The sequence below is a fragment of the Caloenas nicobarica genome, chromosome 22, assembly GCF_036013445.1.
Source record: "Caloenas nicobarica isolate bCalNic1 chromosome 22, bCalNic1.hap1, whole genome shotgun sequence".
In the NCBI taxonomy this organism is placed as follows: Eukaryota; Metazoa; Chordata; class Aves; order Columbiformes; family Columbidae; genus Caloenas; species Caloenas nicobarica.
Genome location: NC_088266.1, coordinates 1,521,802 through 1,537,781, shown reverse-complemented (window position 1 = coordinate 1,537,781; position 15,980 = coordinate 1,521,802). Strand labels below are relative to the sequence as shown.

The following is a 15,980-nucleotide window of genomic DNA, read 5'->3' as shown; positions in this document are numbered from 1 at the left end:
CTCAGATCCTCTGTGCTGAAGGTATAAATGGCTCCAGAGATGATTCTTCAACTCCTCAATGTCACATGGGGACTCCAGCCCTTCAACTGCTCCTTCTCCCCAGGTTTATTTAATCGCAGGGATATTTTATGTCCTCTACGTTTATAAAATGCAGCCTGTGTAAAGCTCTGACTTTTTGTGCTGACTTGGGTGTTTATCGGGACACATTCCCTTCTGCGACACATTGTGTTTGTTTAAAAACACCGGATTTTCTGGAGCATGCAAGAAAACATCCATTAAACTGCCCAGAACAGAAGGTATTGTTACAGAAGGGAGACCAGAATCGAAATTATTAAACATAAGACAATGGCAAGGCGCCTGGCTTTTTTTATTTGGTCTTCTTATATACGAACAAAAATGTGGTTCAACAAGTGGTAAAGTCTGAAAAGCATCAAAATAAAGCACAGCCCAAGCGACTGCGAGGACAGAAAACATGCACAGAAAAGTCCTGAAGAAAGGAACGTGTAGAATTTTAAAGCAGCTACAGTGGAGTTGGTTTTCCCTTCCTTGTTAGAAAAAAAAAAAAAAAGGCTGTTTCTAGTCCTTCTTAAGTGCAGAAATATTAAAACTAATTCATTCATCCCACCTACCTCCTGCCTTTTGAAAGTCAACTGTTTCCAAGGTTAAATAATTATTAAAGTTAATAGCATTAATCGGCGTTTGAAGCTACATTATGCCTTTCCCACTATCCCCGATTTCCCTTCCTGCAGCTTTTACACCCAGTTGCTCTCCCCAAATTAGAAGAATTTGCATTTCCCTACGCAAAATCACCCCAAATTCCAAAAGGCACCAATAGCAGCTGCTGAGACTTTACGTTCCCAGCACAGATTTGTCCAGATTTCAACTAAGGAGGTAAAAAGCACAGCAATTAATCACAAATAATGGAATACGTTATATGAGCAAATACTCCCAGCATTATTAACCCAATCAAAAACCTGCTAATCCTATTACAAAACAGAGAGTTCAGCGGCGCTTCCAGCAGGTCTTAAACACAAAGGCCAAAAGGAGATTACGCTGCTTCTGGATTTATCAGCTATTAAATAACTCGCGTTTTCAAATCTCCACCTGCAGTCATCTATTCCTGCAAGCTCAGAATTAGCGAGCTGCATTAAAAATACCTGTTGGGAAGAGTCTTGACCCGATGTATAGAAGAAAACACACGAGAACAAGAAGCATTAGGGTCGAGTTCTTGACTGCTCAGAAAATGACATTAATCACGTTTCTGGGAGGCAGGTTTTGTGCCTACAAAGTACCATCGAGAGTGTGTTGTTTAAATATTCTTTATCCTCATTATCTGGTATGGACAGAAGAGTCGAGAAGCTGAAACGGGCTGTTGGGAGGTGGGAGAGGGGCAGCACACGTGGGCAAACGTCTCCCTCGGCCGGTCCAACCCTGATTTATATGAGGAGAGTTTAATCTTTCATTCTGCGTCCACACCATCGCAGCCGCCAATTCAATCGCTAAGTAATATCCCGCCTGACAGCTGTACCTGCTCCACCACGTACGGGGTTCCGCGGGCTTTTAATCAGCGTGAAATCTGCAGAATCATGGAAGCATTTTGGTTGGAAAAGCCCCTCGAGCTCATCCAGTCCAACCGTTCCCCACTCCTGGCACTGCCCCATGTCCTGAGAACCTCATGTCCGTCTGTCCAACCCCTCCAGGGATGGTGACTCCAGCACTGCCCTGGGCAGCCTGTTCCAATGCCCCACAGCCCTTTGGGGAAGAAATTGTTCCCATATCCAGTCTAAGCTTGGCCCTTCCACAAAACAAGGAGGTTCTTGTACAGAAAAAGCTCTCAGGATGGAGCGTTCCCCGCAAAGCTTAGAGAACCAACTCTGACCCAGGTGTCCACAAAAGACACTCTCCTAACACAGAAAATGACTGACAGGGTGTTTGTACAAATAAGACCATGAAATTAGGGAGCCCTTTCTGCTCCAAGGGACATGAAGGTTTATTATCCGACTTTACACAGTCCACATGGACTCGGATAATGAGGAACAGCTTCATTTGGGGGAAGACAAGTGTAACGTGTAGTTCGCAGACAAGAAAATGCAGAAGGTACCTGTGCACACCAGGATCGAACAGCGACCGTAACACCCGCTACAACCCAGGGTTGTCACAGGGCATGAATAGACGAGGTCACGATTAAATTACATTCCTCCTTCCGTTCCAATCTGTTCATAAACGTCACTTGATTAAGAGCATCTAAAAATCTAAATCGGGCTACGAATGACGGGAGGGAAGTACTGAATAAACAGCATGGTTCTAACAGGATTCCGCTCCCATAGGAAGGATCCGAGATAACAGAGGAGAGGTTTGGGGATTGCCGAGCACGCCGCAGATGGCACCCAGACATGATTCCTGGCATAGCCCCCAGGCCTGAAGGTACCAAGGAATGTCTCGCTGCCCTTACAAACGCTCACTTAGCGACGGTGACATTTTTGAGGGCCAGAATGAGACCACACAACTCTTTTCACTCCAGGCAAAGAAGCAGATGGAAACAAGCTCCAGCGAGTACAATCTGTTTGGGATTTAAATCAGCCACCTAAAAGTCAAGGTCTCTGTATAGCAAGATCTTGAGAATTCAGCTCTCTTGCACTTTTGTTTTCTGCGGGGGTATCTCGACACTGTTAGGAACGGATGAGGATTATTAAACACAGCTGTCAATAACTGCAACCGCTTCCGAGTAAGGTGTCCGTGGATGCCACAGGGCCCTCTGCTCACTGGATACTCTGTCGCTCCAGCCCAAGCAGCAGCCGTGGGCACAAAGCGCCGATGTGCTCAGCGCACGGCGTGTTCTTAACAAGAGCTAAAGCTTTCCTGATCGCAGAGGAACTTCCTGGCGACGCGTTCCAAGCGCGGTCAAGTCGGCACTCACAAATCGCGGCCCCGGACTGTAGGAATCCCTCGGCACGCACGTCAGAGCCCGCGGTTTTAAAGCCAAGGCGGAGAAAGCCAAGAGTCTCGTCCAAACCATTCCCCTCGTGTTGCTTCATCTCACACGCCAGAACCCACTGCACTTGTTCCGTGGGATCCTCCAAAACGCTCCTAGGTCATGAGAGGGTTGAAATTGTCTTCTCCTGATGGCCTCAGCTTCACACGTGGCCTCCTGCTCATGGTGCAGCTGCAGGAGCCTCCTCCTTCTCTTCAATCACTTCTCTGTGCCTCCCTCCGAGCCCCAGTCTGGTTGCTTCAGAAGAGCTTTGCTTTCTCATTATTCCCATCTTACAGCACAGCCACCCCATAAATTACTGTAACGTAAAGCCGGAGCTGGGGGCAGATTTACAGCGTTTCAGCTGCTTTGCGTTAACTGCCTGTGTGGAAGCTCTTTGCCCACACCAGACTCTCTCACATCCATCACAGGATGAGAGCTCAGGCAAAGAGTTACCCTGTGGTGCCCGGCATGCTGTAAATCCATAATACCTGATCTCGGGATAACTTGCCAGGCCCGAGGAAAAGCTTCTCTTCCCCTTTTCAATGATTTCTCCTTTCCCCTGCACGCTGAGAAAGCAAATTGTCTCCAATCAACCACTTCTCCACACTCTGCAAGGCAAGAAAAGGGGCAGAGGAGACGCGTCCCTCCTTCCCCAGCCTGTACGAGGGGCCCTTTTGCACAAAGAGCAACAGAAATATGAAATTCAACATACACGGGGCCATATCTGGCCATAACATCACGGCAGCAACATGTGCTGCGCATTCTCCAGCGCTGGCGGAGTTCGGCACATTCCTGCGAGCAGCAGGATGACTTCAGGGCCCTGGAATTTGGGAAGCAGAACCGCTGGCTCTTGCTGCAGATGCGGGGGGGGAGTTTGACGGCTTCACATCGTGGCCAAGCTCTTCTCCTTCTGCTGCAGAAACTCACTCTGATGGGCAGCAAAGTGCCAGAAGCTGGTTGGTATAAAAGACTTTGGAGGAAGTCGACCAGCAAGCCCTTCTCTTGTTTCCGCTACGTCACATGGAAAAGGTAGAAGAATAAGTGAAAAAGACACCAAATCAGAGCGTTGCAGGACCATCTGTTTCATCGAATCACAGGTGGTTTGGGTTGAAGGGCCCTTCCCAGCTCCCCCAGTGCCCCCCCTGCCATGAGCAGGGACATCTGCACCGGCTCAGGTTGCCCAGAGCCCCGTCCAGCCTGGCCTGGGATGGCTTTGTTTAAAGGAAGTTAAAGGAAAGGCAGCTACAAAGGTACAACATACATTTACACCCTGACTTTTCTTCCCACAGGAGACGCTAAACACCCCCCGTGTCTCCTGTGTGGTTCCCAAATCTCTCTCACGGGCCACTCGACGCTGCCTTTTTGGCACCCACAAGTTCCCAGACCTATGAAGTGCCCCAGCCCTTTCCTAAGGGACAGAGGCTCCTTTTATCACTTATCTGCATTTTAAGATCCGACCCCATGTCCCTGGAACAGGCAGGACAGCGAGGGGACCGCTTGTGGAACCTTCCATCACTCAGAGCCACTTGTGAGCGCACAGACAAGTAAAACACGCTCCACCACCGGCAAAAATATTTTTAGACCTACGTGATATTTGAAACCCAAAACCATACACAAATATTTTCATTCATTACTGCCCAAACAGCAGTCCCTACATCGGAAAGACTCGGTTTGACGAGTATTTATTAAGTCACAGCTCTAGCAGGGAAATCGATGACAATCAGATTCTAATTCAAATGAAGTGGTTTCTTCCTCAGCTTTTTAATTACTCTGTAAAACCAAGAACGCACAGACCACTCACCATGCACACCCCCGCTACGCTTGGCACCACTGGACAAACACAAAAAACCCCTTTGCTCAATGTTCAATCATCAGGGTAGCGCAGGTTAAAACACAGAGTAGTTTTCGAAGTGTCATATCGCTGTTAAAAAAAAAAATAAATCAGTAATTAAGTGTTTATCAGAAAATCACGTCAGCTCGAGTCCTGTTATCTCAAAAAGGAAATAGCAGGATTGAAGGGGTCCAAGATTCGGACAAAAAGAACAATTACAGCATGGAAAAAACTCTCAAGTGATGAGAGTTTTAAGGGATTTTGATTGTTTGCCTAAAATAAAACAAAATGAAATCACACTAGAGTTCACAAAACTCCAAGCGGTCTGGAAATAGGAAACTTCCACTCGCCTCCTTTTTTAATGCGACTACAAGGTGTCATTCAATGAAACCACAGGAGACACACGAGAGATGCAATGAAAAGGTAATGCTTTCACCCAACACCCCGCTCAACCAGAGAATTTCTTACCATAATGTAATATTGAAACTCAACACCTGATGGGGTTGAAGTGAGATATCCACAGGAATATTTGGAATTCTAGTGTTACCAAAAATCACCTGAAAGTTTCTGCAAACCTCTGATAGCTCAGGGCCACAGAAAACTTTCTCTGGGGACGCATAACCCTGTAACTGTTCACGTGAAGACTCTCGAAGCCCTTTCCAGCCTCACCGGTGCCGTGTCCCAGGCGCAGCCGCTTCCATTTTAACTCTTCACCAGAGGGTCAGCTGATGGCAAGAGTGAAAACACCTGCTCAGAGGTAAAGCAGGTGCTGTGAAAGAATAGAAACCACTGGTTTTGCTGCTTTACTACCAAACCCCAGCTTGCTAGGAATCACTTGGGAAAGCTCCCCGGAGCTCGCTCTGCTACAACCCCGGGCGAGTCCCGGCTCACGTCCCGTGATCTCGCAGTTGCCAGCACCAGCCCCGCCGGTCAGAGGCCAAATCTCCTCCTGGAGCCTCGAGGAGCCTGAGCTGCCGTGGAAGGCATGAGCTCAGACGGCTCCTACCGCAACCTGCCACCCATTTCCAGGGCGATAAGAGGCGGCAGAACAGGAAAGCCGGTTTTCCCGGCGGGCCGGCATGCAGCCCGCTCTGCCTACGCACTGACTCAACGGGAAAATATGAAGGGTAGGAAAAAAATCCTTGATTAGAATATTTTTAAAGAGGCTGCCTAGAATGTTCCCTTTCTTCCTGTTATCTGCCACGTGATTAGCTTGACAAGGTTTACCAGGAATGAATTTCTTGATACGTGACACAAGCCAGACAACGTTTGAGGGTTTGCTCTGTGTCCTCCCTCAATCTTCAAACCAGAGACTTTATTTCCAAGAACCATGAAGCAAAAAAAACCTGCAAGAAATGCTTCCGAGATCACTAACGCCTTCAAGCTACTTGTGATCTTGATGATACTTCAGCTTCTAATTCCCCACTCCATAAAGGATGAGAATTTGCACCTTTTCAAACGCAGGTTTCCAGTTTTCCCACCGAGTTTTATCTAGAAAGCATAATATTAAGGTGAAGTGTTGTTCCCTATGTGACCTTATTTGTTTTCACGCATCTCCTGGTCTAAAAGGTCAGTTGCAGTTTAATATTTCATCCAAATGAGAGGCTGGCAAGACTAAAAGCTGCAGGACTCCGGGGGCTCTCAGCACCAGCCCATCCTCGGCTTCTCATCCCCACTTAACATCTTGTTCCGAACAAAACCGCACTTACCAGCCGAACTACTCACGTCTTCCTGCTTCATTCCAGTTATTTGAACTAGGATAAATTAAACGAGAGCAAACGAAACACAAGGCTTTCCTTGGTGCTCTGACACACCTGCTTGCCCCGATCCCGTATCTTTTACGTCCCCTCTTTCTGCGCCCCAGTCCCCATCTCTCCTGCCCCTTCCTTTTTTAACATAAGCTTCTCCACTCACGTCACCCCTGTAGAGTATTCATGTCATCAAGACTACAAAAAGACCAATTTATACCGTGTATCTTACTAAACACTATTTCTCCATTCTTATCATAACTCCTATTTATCTCTTCTTCTGTGCTTTTTTTTGGTAATCGGTCCTTTGTCTCATTTCTTTTATTAGCGTTCATTTTTGCAATTCGTTTTGCTGTCCCCCAGGAGAATTATGGAATTCCAGTGTCCTGTACGAAACATTTGAAACGGCAAATCCCTACCAGAGGACACGGGGCACTTTCACAGCGTTTAAAACTGAAGTCAGGCCGTGCCCCAAAGCAGCACTGAGGCACGTTCCTCCTATAATTTTTCAAGTTGCTTTTAGTTTCTGTTACGGAATCAACAATGAACCGATGCCCTTGAGCGCTACCTAGAAGGCACCGCAAGATTTGAGCCACATAAAAGATGTTATTCACTAATTAAGTTTTAACCGCTGGTCACAGCTGTGTCAAGTTTTGAGCCGCAAAGCTGAAAAATCAGACAAAAAGAAAAGCAGGAGGCTCCGGTGCCAGGTCTTACCTGCGAAAGCCCAGGGGATGATGCATGTCCCGGCGGCGTCGCGGCGAGATTTGGGTGTCCCTTATTTATCTCATGTGCAGTGTAAGGGGATGGGGCAGGAGGACCTGGTTGTCTTGCTACTTGTGTTACCTGTGTGGAGATAAACTGTTAGTAAAACATCACATTAGTAATGCGATCTGTACAGATACTGAAATCTTCTTAAGAAAGTGGCTAGCAGCATTTATATTTATATATGCAATAATATTTATCTATGTGAAACGCTGTACGAGTTAGTTAACTATTTATGTGATTCAGGAAAATGGGGAGGGATCAAAAAACCAGAGCAGCAATGTGTAGGAACTGGCTGAGCTTTACCGCTGCCCTCTTGCTTTGCAACGTCCCTTTGACTTCAGTCCTGGCACCTTCTGATCTCTCAGTGATAACCCGTATCAAACAATATTGTGATTTTGCAAAGGGATCCACATTAGCAGTGACTCAAAAAAACAAAATAAGGGGAAAACTTGCGTATTCCCTTCCAAAAAGGATACCAAGGGCTGCACAGAGGGCCTGTTCTCTGAAAGGCTCACCACCAAAGAACGAAGCGCCAAAGCAGCTCTGGCTCAGCTTATCTCCTTCCTCAGCCTCGATACAAAATACCAATCGAAACACATGCAGCAAAATGTTGTAAAATATATTCCCAGCCCGTAACCTTTCTCCACTGTACTATCTCCACGATGGAAGTGCTTTAAATAGGCTTTATACAGTCGCTATAGTAAAAAAAAAGGAGAACTGAAGGAAAAAAAAGAATCATGTAAGTATTGGGTGACACCCCCAGCAATTCGACACAAGCAAATCCTTCCAGATTTGGTGAAAGCTCAGAGTATAGACATCCAGCACTCGCTTTTCTCTGCCCTTTGCTCACGCCTATATTCTGTTTGCTCAAAAGCACCACGTAGCCAGAGGCGCTGAAAAGCACAACGCAGGGGACGTGTGTGTACGTGGAATATTTCCCCAGCACGGGTAAAAAAGGCAGAAAGAAATTCCTGGCTCTTGATCTTTAACGGAGTATTAGCACCAAGCAAAAGTCACAGAGTTCCAGACTCAATGCTTTTTCCATATCATTTTATCGTACTCCACGTATCGATGTCCTGTCGTTACGTGACCTAAACCACTCAAACGGCTGCACCGGCGACGAGAAGGGAAATGTGCGATTTCTCAGAGCCTGGAAATGGTCCGGAATTGTTCGCCGTGGGATGATTTACAGCACCCTTGTGCCCATCGCAGGGTGGATGAAGTCAGAGAACCTCATCCTCTGCCTCCAACCAGATCCTTCCCTTCCCCGGGGGGGGATCATCTCTTTTTTTTTTGGCTGCTCTGGATTGGCAGGTGTGTGCTCAGCCTCAGCCGGCTGAGACGAAACCAGCGTTACGCGGAGCTTCGTAACACTTTCCACGTCCATCCCCAAGAAACCGGTACGATTTCATGGAGGAGGAGGTCCTACCCAAGTTTAGTTGGGAATTTTGAGCGTTTCCAAGTTCTTGGACAAACTTCATTTCATCCCACAAATCCCACTTGGCCTCCTCCTCACCCCCATCTCTGCCCTACCGGAAAACATCTTCCTCTGATTTTATTTCGGGGAAGATTATTTGGGCCCATGTGATTTTCCACTCTCATTTTGGGCAAGTGGCATCTAATTCTGGAAAAAAATAAGGGCTCAGGAATGTGCAACTGAGGTCCCGTTAACACAGGGGAAAAGGCACGGAAAGGATAACGGAATTATTTTTGATATTTAACTAAAACTAAGGGGTTTCACCTGTGGGTTGCCTGTATCTCAAATTATTCGTCCTCATGCGTGACCTCGAGGGAAAATACGGAGGCAGCTCAGAGTTCCTGTGGTGGTACCAGAGCACAGATCTGCACCAAAATACACATTATTTGATGCGTGATCCACACGGAAACGACTGAGCAAATAGAACGGGGAAAGGAAAAAGCAGCCCCTGGGTGCTGAAGATGCTGTTTTCTTCCACACCTCTGCACTACGCAACTTGGGTAAAATCTAGACAAACTATATATCTTTAATAATAGACTAAAAAATAACTTATTTGTTGCAAACTCAACCACAGACGCTGTTGCTTGTGTAATAAACCACGGAGCCCTTCGAGGAATTAATCATCACGGAGCCCCGACCATGCGCCTGTTCCATCCTCATTCATCTTTTCTGGGACTTACTCTAAATTTCTACCAATGGCTTCAAATATTAGAGAAGCTCAAATTGCAAATCGAACCGAGCTGAGAAATTCTTCTCCCTAAACCATGGAATTTTCTTTCAAACTCATGTTTTCCTCAAGCCCAGAACCAAGATCCCCCCAGCGCTGGCTCCTGTTCCTGGGACACATCGCACACTGATATTTTTCCGCACTGAAAAGCTGTTTTAGGTCATTCTTCACAGTTCCTTTTATATTTTATGTTCATTTAAATTTTTACAGCCGTATCTTCCCACACGCATGTGAATTACGGCTTTTGAAGAAAGAATTTTAAAAAATAACCTTCTTTATCCCCCCAAAAAAGGAATTCGGATATTTTTTAAGTGTTGTATGGCGTATATAAGAGACAATATAAACTGAATTATTTATTACAACTGTTTGTGCATTTATGTTCCTTTGGTTTTACTTTTTTTTGCAAACACACGCACATATATAAGTGTGTATACATGTATATACACACACACACAACTACTACCCGAGTCTCTGCCTTTCTTGGCCCAATGGGTTAGGCCAGCACTTTGCAGTTAATCCTGCGCAAAGCCAGGCTTTGCATTGCTTAAAGAGACACAAAACTCTTCTCTACAGCCCCAAAAAGTGGTTTACTATTGATGCAAACAGGGGGAAGGAGAAACCTTCGTACAGCACCTTCTGTTCTTCTATAAGCGGCTTATGTTACTGCAAAAAAATACAGCAAATTTTTCTCCCATCTACAGCTTTTCTTCCTGTTTTCCAAATAATTACAAGAGCAGCTTAAAAGTGGAGGTTTTTTGGCATTAAAAATATTTACGCTATCCCACCAGAAAAGCAAAATATGACTTGCCCAGGGCTGTGCTGATTTAGCAAAGCTTATAAATAACACCGGGCTTCCAGCTACTGCCATTGAGAAAAAAGAAATGAATAAAAGGAAAACGGCATCGCGTGGTCACAAATAAACGCCGCTGCGTTCCCGAGTTAAAATTCCTTGATAATCAAGCTTTAAACAACTACGTAGGACAGCGAGACAAAAGCACCTCTCCCAAATATTCAAGCGACAAAGAAAATATTTCTCCGTGTTTCGTGCGAAAAAGAAATTTTCCTCGATTGTTTTTCCAATAAGAAACTATTAGAAACGTGGAGCCACTAATGCACTCCAACAAATGGCCTTTGAGACGCACGAGGCGGGAATGATGGAGCAAATCTGGCCAGACACATTTTGACTCAGGTGAAACTCTGCTAAATAAAACTACAGCCACCGCACAAAGGGAACGGACCCAAAATCCCCAAGATTTCTTGCTCACAGGCAATAAAAAGATCGCTCATCCGGCACCAGCGATTTTAGGAGGGAAAAATAAGCTGCGGGTTTGATTTTTTTTTTAATTGTGGGCTTTAAAATTTATTAAATTGGATGTAAAGTGGATTAAATACGGGATTCTCTCGGCAGCAGGCGATACTCACGGTGCTGTAGACAGCGGAGACGGTGGGAGTGAAAATCCGATCCTCGAGCGGCTGCTGCACGGGGCCCCGCGGGATCCTGCGACTGAGTCAAGGCAAGAAACCTCGGAGGGAACGACAGACGCAGCGTCCGCTCGCCGGCCACGCGCAGACAGACACACGGACACCTCGGGGGGGGACTCACACACAACCAGGGACTCACGATCCTCCTGGGGGCCCGAAAAGGGAGCGAAACGCAGCTTCGGAATGCAGATTTCGATGAGAAATACAGCTAGAGGAATCACAAGCGACCAAGCTACGAAACCTTCCTCCCATCAAGAGAATCCCCCTTTTTTTTTTTTTAATTTGTTTTTAAGCCTTTTGCGTCCAGGCGAACGCTGCTGGTCAGCAGAGCATTTTGGACAAAGGCAGCGGCTGTTCCGCCAAGCAGGCAGAAATCACAGCATCATCGCGTCCTCGTTTGTCTCTCCTTTCCCTGTCCACCCCCAAAACCGCTTCTAGAACGGGCTCTCGGGTAGGTCTGAAGTTCTGATGATTGAAAGGCAAATTTTAATTATTTTTTTTAATTTGGAATCTGGGAGAAAAAAAAAAAAAGGAAAAATACTTCATGCAATAAACAAATAATCTAGAGTTCCGTTTACTTGTAGAATATAACATTGAGATGCAGGTATTTAAAAGAAAGTCTGCTGACTTTGCTAACACCTTGTGGCCTTAGATCCAGCACGTCTGCTCAATACCCAACACCCACCGTCACAAAAAAGCCCCATTGCACTTGCTGAAGAATTTTCCACTAAACACCATATTCAGATTTCACATGTTGCTGTTCACACTTCACACGTCAGAGCCTCTTGGAAAACGAGAGCGGCCGGATTGATTCCGCTCCTTGCACGCAGGCCAGCGCCGCAGACCCCACGTCATAACGGGACGGCGGACGCTTAAAATTAAAAAAAAATAATGAAAATGCTTCTTGGGGTTTGTTCAAATGACAAAAAAGCCACTCAGAGATTAAATTTTCAGGCTGAGGTTTGCAAGAATCCTCCCTTTGCACGGCAGGTTTGAGCTCCAAGCATCTTTGCTGCCCAAATCTCCGCATGTCCCACCCCTTCCTTTTCCTTAAAAAGTACAAAATTAAGGTGCAGACACGACCTGTTCTGCACCTCTCGACCGTTCCCCAGCCCGATCTCCTCCGAGAGCCGTGCTATGGCAGAGCAGAAACAAATTTACAATATCCCACTGTTCTGATACTGAACACATCACTAAAAGGCTGAGAAATTGTCCTAAAAACTTCCCGTTTCATTATATATTCGCCGTTGGAACGCCAGGCATGATAAACCCCCTGCATTATAGGATTATGCATGGAAAAGACCGTCCCTGACCTTCACAACTAAGTCACGCCCCCGTTAAACCCGCAGGTATAAACCAGATCCGGAGCCAGAGAACCAAGACAAGGATCTGGCACCACTGGCTCCCCGGACGCTGCTCACTCAGCTACATCCCTTCGATTTCCCTTTCAAACGAGTGCAAGAATTCATTTTCAGGGTTTAAGGCTCGTCTCCAACTTGCAGGCTTGCCCGCTTGCTCCTAAGTGGTTTCGTTTAATAAAATAAAGAGGTTTTTAACGAGCAAGGTAAATGGAAAATCTTGACTGCAGCGAAACAACGGGAGGATTTGCCACAGATTCCAGCGGAGCCGACGCGCTTCTAACCTTCATCCCGAGGGGTTTATATTCATTCTTGAGTTTCGGAAAACACTGACAGAAAGGCAAAATTTGGGAGAGGAGGATTAGAAACACACTCGAAGACAAAAGGAAAACCCTCAAATTTCCTGCACCCTGTCCCGACATCCCCAGCACCCCCTGACCCAGCACAGGACGGGGACGCGGTTTTAAGCCGCCGCTTTTGTCACAGCCGAGATTTCCAATCTCGAGGCAGTTCTGACAATTAATTGAACCAATCGCGGCTTCAAAAGGGATCGTTCCCGAGTTTGGAAGAACAGTTTCAACCTCCAGAAGGCTGGGATTTATTTTCTTATTTTAGAACTTATATAAGCCAGGAGAAAATGATCTTCTGTGAGCAGAGTCACCGTCTCTTTTTGCACCCAGCTGCCTCAAGGAATGGGTGGTTTAGAGGGATTTTCAGAGTTTGGGGTTGCCGGCTAAAATCACTTCTCGGAAGTGACGATTCCCAACAGATTAAAAAGAAACCTTTTAAGTCCTTGTTGACCTGAACATGAGACTGATAGGGACCAAAACGCCTTAAATTCCAGTAAGCCTTAACCTTAATGGTTGCAGACAGCGATTATTTCCAATATCTGAGTCTCTGCGAAGAGCTGGGCCGGTGCGAAGGTTCCACAGCCCCACCAGCCTCCCAGAGCTTGTTCTGCTCCTGGGAGGAGCCGCCACCTTCCCTGTGCTCCCGCTGCCAAACGAGCCCATCCTGGGGCAAATCGCTGGTGTTCCAGGCAAAAGTTCATCAGCAGACTCTTGCTAACGAGGCTCTTTTTCCTAGAAGCAGGTGAAAAGTGGCACCACGGATGTCACAGGGGGTGGGAAGCGAAATCTCAACTGTCAGCATCATCTTATCCACGTCCAAACCGTCCCCCGGGACATTCGTCTTGTTCCACCACACGGAGGTTTCGGTACCATCGCGACGCAAACCGCACCAACCCCATCGCGCACAGCGACGTCTCAGCGTTAGAGTACAACCCAGCCCAGCTCTACCGCAGCGGCGACAAAACGAGGATGCGCTGGATAATTCCGGCAGCTCTTTCCCGTTACTATCCTGGCATCCAACTCCGGAGGATCCTGCGCCCTCCCTCCTCTTCCTCCTCCTCTTGCTGTATCCTCGCCGCCCGCGTCACCCGCTGTGGCTATTTGTGCAGCCGGCTCCGAAATGATCCAGGAGGGTGGGAAGGGAGAAGGGAGGGTGGAAAAGCAAAGCGAAAGCCAAACCTGACACCGTTCTCAGAGCTCCTTCCATCATCGCAGGGAAAAAAGACGAGGCGGGCGACGAAGCAGAAGAGCAGGAACAAGGGGAACCTCTGAAATCAGGACAGCGGGGAGCGCCGACTCTCTTCATCGCTGTTCAGGGCTCGTTAACTCCTGAAATATTTCTATATACATATTTAAAACTCCACCTAAGCGAGATCCTCCCATCTGGCCGCAGCAGCGACCGCGAGCCGGGGAATTTCGGGAGCTGTTAAAGATCTGGTGGGAAAAGGCAAGTGAAGAGAGTAACACCGGCTGGAGAGCAAACAGAATTTTTCTCGAAACCAGACGCGGCCCTTAAAAGGAGGAGGGTATCTTTTAATTAGTCAGCCACAGTTGGAGAGGGAGAATATGTGATTGTAAAGAGATTAAAGAAAAGAAATCCAGAGCAGAGCTGCCTGTCAGCTGGAGCATTCGGAGGTACCCACAAATGCCGAGTTAAATATAAGTCAGGAGGAATTTCTTGCAGAAATCACATTTGTCTGCTTGTTCTAATCATCCTACAAAACTGAAATACTGCAAGATTTTTGTGTGCTTTTACAGTGACGAGCCACCTGAGAATATGCAGTAAAATAAGCTCTTATGGCAGGAATTGGTACAGGTTTTCCTGCTCTGGTCCCGCTTCCAAGACTGGAGGGGGAAAGAAAAACCACTATTGTGTTTTCTTCCCAAATGGATTCATTTTCCCTCAATTGGCTTCTCATCTAAACTTATTTTCAGCAACGAGCGACCATTCCACCCTCGCTCTTCCCTCCCAGACGCCGGCACCTTCTCCCAGGAATAAAAACATCCGCAGGTACCCAAGGACACGTATGCGAACGCATGACACAAAAACCATCCCAGAACTAATGATTTTTATCCCTGCACAGAAACGGAGCGAATCTCCCACCAGCTACCCCCGGGGTTACACAATAATCCCCATGCGTGCCTCTGCTTGGACCGAAACTCTGTATTAAACGACTGAAAAAAAACAAGATAAAAATCATCAAGCGAGATTACAGAAGAAACCACATCAAATTCAAGCACTTCTTCCTGTTTTTTTGGCGAAATGGATTTTTTCAAAGCCTCTGAGCAGGGGGATATTTGACGGCAGGGAGCTGTTGGTTTCTCTTCTGCAGCCTCTTCTCTATTTAACACGCAATTAAAATGCAGGAGGCGACCATCCCAACAGCAGAAGCACCTTGTTTCGGTTCAGAAACCGCACGAACTCGCTTCAAAAGCTAAAAGGGAAAAGCATCACGCTCCGCTGGATAAAGGATAAAAAACAAGCTTGCAAAAGCAAGCGGAAGGTAAAAAGATAAACTCACCTCCAGCACGCGGTGTTTTAGAAACCTGCACTGCAATGTGCGAAGAGCTGGGAAAGCTTCAATGCTCCATGTCGGAAAGAGACTTAAATCGCAGCGCAAACTCCTCAGCAAGACGTTTTGCAACTTGTTTCCGCCCCCGAACACAGCGAGACGCGCGACCATGGGTCCGGTTATTCAGCAAGTGCTTTGGGAATCAGGTTTCCCTTCCAAATAAATTCCCTTCCACGGGCTGCTTTGCAAAGCCAGAGGAAGGAAAGCTGGGAAAATCAACTAAAACCTTAAAAACAACAACAAAAAGCCACCAAGTGACATGTCACATGGAAAAAAAAAATATATATATAAGATCAAAACGGTGCCATCCACTCCCCCCATGCTGAAATACTTATTACAACCAAACAAATTTCATCCAAGTTAAAAAAAAAAAAAGTCAAGTTACAAAGCAAACTACTCCAAACTTAGATAAACCCAGGTTTAAATTGGCCCACGCGACCATAATTCAATCCCTGGCGTATCCGCAGAGTCAAGCCCTTAATCCCAGAGGCACCCGCTGTTCCCGACCATCCCACAGGAATCTGGCGCCTTATCCCCTTCATTGCTGAGCAGCTCTTGCTAATAAGAGATGAGAGATAATTCATATTACAAAAATCAAGCCCGACATAATTCAAGGACTTTGGAAAACGTTTAAAGGCTTAAGAGCCCGATAAACCACCAACCTGCAGCTCAGCCCGGCGCCTGCATCTCCC

General features: G+C 46.7%; 1 protein-coding gene across 6 annotated transcripts in view; it reads right to left on the bottom strand.

The window, feature by feature from the left end:
• The window catches only part of EIF4G3 (eukaryotic translation initiation factor 4 gamma 3), a 132,267-nt gene that overhangs the window by 82,693 nt on the left and 33,594 nt on the right, over positions 1-15,980 (bottom strand). For 5 of the 6 annotated variants that reach the window (XM_065649808.1, XM_065649809.1, XM_065649811.1 and 2 more), the window contains exons 2-3: positions 10,948-11,023; positions 7,271-7,414 (exon numbers count right to left, since the gene is read on the bottom strand). In XM_065649808.1, the coding sequence (XP_065505880.1) occupies positions 7,271-7,414; positions 10,948-11,023 (220 nt within the window). The remainder of the gene's footprint in view (positions 1-7,270; positions 7,415-10,947; positions 11,024-15,980) is intronic. The other variant, XM_065649807.1, reaches the window with a different exon arrangement.